Source organism: Nicotiana tomentosiformis, chromosome 8 (assembly GCF_000390325.3).
Source record: "Nicotiana tomentosiformis chromosome 8, ASM39032v3, whole genome shotgun sequence".
Classification (NCBI taxonomy): domain Eukaryota; kingdom Viridiplantae; phylum Streptophyta; class Magnoliopsida; order Solanales; family Solanaceae; genus Nicotiana; species Nicotiana tomentosiformis.
Window position 1 is genome coordinate 140226525 of NC_090819.1, and position 7158 is coordinate 140233682.

General features: G+C 34.7%; 1 protein-coding gene across 1 annotated transcript; it reads left to right on the forward strand.

Moving 5' to 3' along the window:
* The first annotated feature begins 581 nt into the window (after positions 1-581).
* Positions 582-5985, forward strand: LOC104114490 (uncharacterized). The gene is made up of 5 exons (XM_009624948.4): positions 582-807; positions 929-1041; positions 1284-1830; positions 3048-3175; positions 5328-5985. The coding sequence occupies exons 2-5, from the start codon at positions 958-960 to the stop codon at positions 5754-5756; spliced, it is 1188 nt and encodes a 395-aa protein (XP_009623243.1). The 5' UTR covers positions 582-807; positions 929-957; the 3' UTR covers positions 5757-5985.
* Positions 5986-7158: the final 1173 nt, after the last annotated feature.

A 7158-nucleotide genomic window follows, 5' to 3' on the forward strand; every position in this document is an offset into this window, starting at 1 on the left:
TTAGGAATCCAAAAAAAAAAAAAAAAAACTAAAAGTTATTCTAAACTTGTTGTTCAAAGTGAACATTGAGCTCCAAAATAATGGTGACATGTTTGTGTGGCATATGATCAACTCAGTTTATCAATATGACAGGATATCTTTTGCTTTTGGCATGTGCATATATATATATATAGTTACTTTTTATAATAATTAATGATCCTTTCGAATGTGTTGAGTCACTTTATACTCGTCTTAATAGAAGAATGGAAAAATATCAACCACAATAATAAATAAAATCGAGGAATTATCAATATGGTGGGATGGATTGAATCAATATATTCTTAATAAAGTTTTCAAGTTCGAGCTTTTAAAATAAATTAAATTTCTGAATCTTTTAATAAGCTTTATGCGACACTAGACCAATTTATTTTAATTCATTATCTGCCTAAGTTTTTCTCCTAACATTCATTATTTTCCTTTCTCATTCTTTCCCTATTTACCTTGCACGGCCAAAGAAAATTCTTAAATTTCAAATAAACCAATTTGGACTCGATAATCAAATTGATCTGCTTTTGACCTAAATACGGAGTATATCTTTTTCCAACCAAAGCCAAGCTTTTTTCAAACATTAACATGTCAAAATAGTAAGTGCAAACAATTCAAGATTTCAAGCTACACACTGACCATCCTAACTGCTCCTTAGCAAGTTGCATTTTTCTTCAGAGAAAATCGTAAATATGCTACTATGCTATGATTAAAACCCTAGATTTTCTCTTCTCATATGGCTAAGTCAGTTTGAATGCACAAATATAGTTTCTAATCATAAAGGTAAGTCCTTTTTATTCTGCTATTTAACAAGTTTCAAATATACAAATCATATTGTTATAACTTAAGATACTTGATGCTTGTATAGTACTAATTCAACTTTTTTTTTCTTTTTCTTTTGTAGTCAGAAGGAGCTTTTTGCTCTCTAAAAAGATGCATATATTGTATACTTGTCCGCTGATTCTGTTTATGGCTTTACTCTTTGCTTATGCTGCTGCTACTGCTGCTGATTTAGAGGTAATAGCTTGAAAAAGAATTGATTTTTTTTTTTTGTGTTTAAGTTTTTAAATTAATGTTTAAAGCAAACCCCATTTGATTTCATTGCTTCAAAATCCAATCTGGGGTGTAACACCCCCACCCCACCCAACTTTTTTTTTTTTTTTGTAAAGTTTCAAGATTCTAAGTTGATGCTACTTAACTGTGAAGTAATGTGATTTACTAGAATTAAGTTTCTTATTGATTATCAATTTGGATGTTAGACCAATGGAGCTGAAAAGGCGGGTGCGGATGCAGGAATTTTGAGTAGTAATAGCAGTGTGAATGAGAATTTAGACCTGATAAATATGAATAGAAAAAAGGATGGTCATTTGGATAACGATAGTTCGAGTAACCAAATGAAGTTAAAGGAAGATGGGGACCTAAGGAAAGTGAATAATGGTAGTGGCATTATTGGTGGGTTGACAGATGTTGGGGATCAAAACAAGTCCAATGATAGTAGTGCGAAAAAGGGTGACGACAGAGAAGGGTTGAAAGAAGCTGAGGTGGAAAAGAAAAGAATTGATAGTGGTTCTAAGAGAGATGACAGGAAGGAGGAGACGAAAGAAGCTGAACAGCAAGACAAAGCAAAAGATATTAGTTCCGAGAAGCAGGGTGAGATGGAAAAGATTCTGCCGGATGGAATTCAGTCGAGAGAGGAGATTTTGCCTACAAGAAAGGAGAGTTTCCATGGTGAAGAATGCGATTCATCTTATAGTTGCACGATAGAGGAAAAAGCAGTGGTTGCATGTCTTAGAGTTCCGGGCAATGGTATGTTTTTGTTCACATTCTCTATTTATAGACAGCTTTTATTAGTTGCTTCCTTTTATATTAATGTTAACAAAGAAGTTGCAGTTGTATGTAGTATGGTAATGCATGCTTTTGGTATACTTTCCTTTATCTAATTAATTAATTCAACGGTATCCTTTTATCTGTCATTAAAATTTAAACTTGCATCTGGAGATTCTTATAAATTTTAGAAAGAAGATGATTTTGAAACATGCTCCCTAAATGACAGAGATATTAGAAAGCTCTTATTTACGGAATGCAGTCCTTCGTAGTTCTTATGTTGAATTGGTATTGAACATTTTATTTACTTCTTCGTGTATCTTTTTGAAATTTCCTCTAGTTAAGCTGCCTCCATACCTTTATTTCCTTAATGCACGTTCTGGAGAAACAATCTTCAGATAGAAAACTATAGTATTATATCCTCCTTAGAACTATAGTACTATTGTTGAGTAATTTGTCCTCCTTCCTCTTCCAAAAGATAATGCCCTTGTTCTGCTGTTGTTAGTCTGTATGACTGGTTGTTGTACAAGTCCCGTTTCAGCAGCAAAGTTTAGGGATCATATAGCTAAGACAGATCTTTGCTGGTTACTTCACAAGTTCACATAGACTGCGCCATTGATATACTCTATAAGCAGTTTTGGACAGGTTTACAATTTTAGCTTCTTATCTAGCTTTACAACAAACTTTGATGAATGGGAGTTATAATGAAACGCCAAAAACTAAGTGGACTTTCATCGATCGATCAACCATGTCTCAAAAAGCAAGCTCACCCAAGTCACTGCTTTCTTCCTCTATCCCTAAACAAACAGTCAAAATGATAACTAGCCCCTGTCCTACTTATATGTGTTACTCCTTCTCTCCTTGCTTCTACCAAAAATAAAAGGTGGGATGGCAATGAGAACTTTTGTAAAAATAGGTGGAGATAAGTTGACTTTATGCATCAATATTTTTTTTATACTGTGGAAATCAAATCACTGCATCAGCTCATGTAGTTTCATCCGTTTGTTGTGTGGCCGTGATACATGTCTGCAGCAAATAGCTCAAAGCATGCTCTTATTTTGTATTTTAAAGAAACTCATAAGTAGGATATTCTCTAGATAGAAGTGTCTATCTGATTAAATGAATAGACCCAATTGTATCTTATGTCATGCCGTTGCTGTTTGAGTAACTGTAGTATGACCTGTTGCTTTCCTTTCCAGAATCTCCAGACCTTTCACTTTTGGTTCAAAACAATGGAAAAGGAACTGTCAATATTTTGATTAAGGCTCCTGAGTTTGTACAACTGGAGAAAGAGAAGATTGAACTGCAAGGAAAGGAAAATCAGAGGGTAAGAATACTTCACTAGCATTACTTAAAGCATTATGAAACAGCTCTTGATAGTGGGTGGCGACCTTGAATGTAGACAACTTTCCGTGCTTATCCATTAAGTTTAAATGCTCCAACAGCATAAAAGATTTTCGAAAATATTATTTTCCCATTACTGATGTTCTCTAGATGGATCCACCTACAGTATAACCATCCCATTTTATTCTTTAATTTATTTCTTGCTTTATCTAGCTTCCTTCGGAAGAAATGTAGACCTATGTGAGGAAACAGGTGTTCTGATTTGAAAAGAATTACCACTTTCATCATTACAGAACACTTCTACTCTGATGAAAACTCTAATCAGAGGAGCAAATATGATTGGATCTTTGCCCCTTTCCTCTCAAAATAATATGTGGAAGCAATGTAGCTCTGGATCACCCCTTCCATCACATGCTCTCTTTTCGTTAAAGTAGAAAATATGATAACACCAGAACTTAACTACAACTACAGTGGAGCACCCCTCCCCCTTTCTGGCCGATTAGGCAAATTGAGCACCTTGGTCAATTATGTATGTTATGATGTTCTTTTTGTTAACCAAGTAAAGCTCCCAGAAACTATATCTGGTGATGGTTCAAAATTAGTCATTTCCAAGTTATCGTGGTACTGTTTGCAATTTTGAGATAGTATGCCTCTGATATATTAGAGACCTTTTAACCGATAAAAAAAGAAGATATATTAGAGACCTTTTATGTTTAATCTAAGTTCTTAGGTAAATACAACTTGTGATTTTTGACACTTCAAGCTTTAACATACTTTTGGTGCTATTGTGAGTTTTGACACTTCAGCTTTAACATACTTATGATGCTAGCAATCTTTGTTTGGGTTTACATCTCGTTGAAGACAGCTATATCATTTGCCGTGTAAGCTGTAACAAATACATTTAGTCAGTGATTGTTTCTTTGGTATATCAAATTTAGATATTGATGTAGAAATCCTGGAGTGGTTGTGGCTTCTGCTGCCAGGGGTAATTTAAGAGTATGTGCAAGGGGCTGTCTTACTGGCAAGCTTGCTGACTTCTGCTGAAATACTGCCACTGAAACGGCATAATGATGTAGTTTGCTACCACTTCGTTGCAAAAAGGGCAAACTATGAAGACTGATCCGCTGATCAGAGAAATGGTGAAGGGTTACTAAATTAGGAAATTGTGCATCTTAAAGAGGTTAGGTAGATCAGCACCTTGTTAACAGGGAACAACTTGTGTGTGTGAGGCAATTTGAATTACATGAACGTAATAAGTCCAGATGCGGAAATATGGTATTCATCATATACATGACTTAAATAGTAAGAGGATAATTGACTGAATCATCATAACTACTTTGTGATGAAACATGTCTTGTGGAATTACTTCTGTTCCGGATTACTTTGAAGTTTTCATTTTTAGAGGTAGAACTCTATTAAGTGTGTGCACATGCGGCCTCTATCCATGTCACATGGGTATCTCCTGTTTCAATGTGAATCAATAGGCCGTATTTGGTACCTGCAAAAAGCTTGAAGGCGTCCAGAAGATTCATATTCTTATATTTAGTGCTTATGTAGTTAATTACTAGAACTAGAATTGTTTGAATGTTGTCTACAGCTTTAGTCTAGTGGCCATCGGCAGATACACCTTCAGGCAAGCGGTGTCACGTGACACCGCTTCATCGAAATTTTTATTAAATATGTATATATAGATGATATATATACATACATGACACCTTCAGCCTCTTGCAGAAATACAGGGTAAGGCTGCGTACGATAGACCCTTGTGGTCCGGCCCTTCTCCGGATCCCGCGCATAGCGGGAGCTTAGTGTACCAGGCTGCCCTTTTTTTTTATAGATGATATACAAAATGAAAATATTAGGTATAAATATAAAAAAATGACACCGCTTTTCATTATAGTGATTTATTCAATTCATTTATTTTTTCAAATTTTGACATCGCTTATCAAAAATGTTGCGTACGCCCCTGCTAGTGGCCATGTTGGGGTTTAGTACTTTAAATTAGTCTTCGGGAAATTTTATTGTGAATTGAGAAACATCCTGGCAAAGCATATTTTGACAATATATACATTTATCTAAACTGGATTTTTCCCTATCCGTTTGACATGTAACCGAGGTACTTTCTCCACATGCAGATGAAGGTTTCTATAAGGAATGCAGGAAATGACAACAATATCATTCTAAAGGCCGGGGATGGCCAATGCACTCTTGATTTCAGGGGTCTGATTGACAATGCTGATAAAACATCTCAATTCAAGTATGGTTTCCTATCTTTTGCAATAATGTGTTTGGCTGCTATTGCATTAGTGGCCACAGTCTTGATGTACTTTAAACGGAGGCTTCTAGTAAGTAGCGGCCACAAGTATCAAAAGTTGGACATGGATTTACCAGTTTCCAGTGGCGGAAAGACGGAGACACTCTCAACTGATGGATGGGACAATAGCTGGGATGACGATTGGGATGATGAGGAAGCGCCCAAAGCACCATCCGTGCCAGTCACTCCTTCCTTCTCGTCTAAAAGCATTACCTCACGACGGTCTAGTAAGGAAAGCTGGAAAGACTAGCTCTATTTTTTGTTTTTGCCACATGATAATTAGAAAGAATATGTATGACTTAATTGTGCAGTAGTAGCGACGAGGCAACAAGTTGTGACACTACGATTCAAATTGCGACATCTTTGCTGTCGGGCTTTCCCCTTGGACTATTTCTTTTCATTATCTTTTGGAAGAGAGAAGTCTCATGTATTGATACATTAACCATACTTGGACTTAATGAGCAACACACTTTAGCTTAGATTTCTTTCTGCCTTTGCCCTTCCAACTCAGGATACTTTTGCTTTTATGGGTCTATAGAAGTCCAAAGCATTGGTATAATAGAAAGTAAATACATTTTGATATGGGCCTATGTTTTTGGGCTTTTGAAAAGATGGATGTGAAACCATCATTGGGTCATACATGTTGAATCCAATGCCAATATGGGCCTACCTTCTTAAGGTTTCCTGGGTTGGAATATTTAGTTCTCTCATATGACTACTTTCATCTTTAATTTGTGCATAGAGCGTGTTCATGGTTCATTTGGATCGATTTTTCCTTAAAAAAAAACCAAATCAAGTAAGTCGATTTTTCAAATATTGAAATCGAATCAAACTAATTAAGTCAATTTTTTTTATAGATTCATGGGTTTTGTCGGCTATTTATCGATTTTTTATTAAATATGAGACATATACTACCAAACACATTTTTAATGTAATACTATCAAACCAATTACTCTTTAAGAAATCTATTATTTATCAAGATATATTGATGATAATTAAATCAAATAGTGATGAATAATTTAAGGACTTAATTAAAAATAAATTATATGTAATATGAAATAGATTCTTGTACTTAGCAAAAATAAAACTATCAATCAAACTACAATATAAAGGCAAAGAACTAGATTATTATAATAGCAAAGAGCTAGACTAATACATGTACCATAATATATAGGTTTTTAAAATTCAATACCAAAATCAAACCAAATCGGTATTGATTTTTTACGTTAGTTTGGTTCGATTTTTCGGGTTTTTATGAACACCTCTAAGCAACACCATGTCATAAGTGTATTACTTTCTATGTAATATCAAAGAGTCGATCTCATGATTTAAAGTTAAGACGGTTACGTAGAATTCCATCAAAACTACTGTAGATGTGTGTGTCTATACATTACAAATTATATTCACGTGTATGATCACAAGTTTCTTATGAAAAATTAGAGTCTCAATAAGCAGTTTTGAAACGTATAGCTCAGCTCACCCTTAGGTCATATGTTTACCCACCACATCTTTTTGTAAGAACTGTCATAATCTAAAGAGCAAATTAAAAAAATGTCATGAGACTAAAACAATTATTAATAATTTTTCTGTCAACTGTTTATCACATGATGTGTAGATTTATGACAGATTGAACTAACAAAAAAGATGTTTCC

Excerpts from the sequence above, each read along its gene's own strand:
- LOC104114490 (XM_009624948.4), top strand. The coding sequence starts at position 958 with ATGCATATATTGTATACTTGTCCGCTGATTCTGTTTATGGCTTTACTC. Across the intron at positions 1,831-3,047 it reads TCTTAGAGTTCCGGGCAATG|AATCTCCAGACCTTTCACTT; the intron begins GTATGTTTTTGT and ends TTTCCTTTCCAG. Across the intron at positions 3,176-5,327 it reads AAGGAAAGGAAAATCAGAGG|ATGAAGGTTTCTATAAGGAA; the intron begins GTAAGAATACTT and ends CTCCACATGCAG.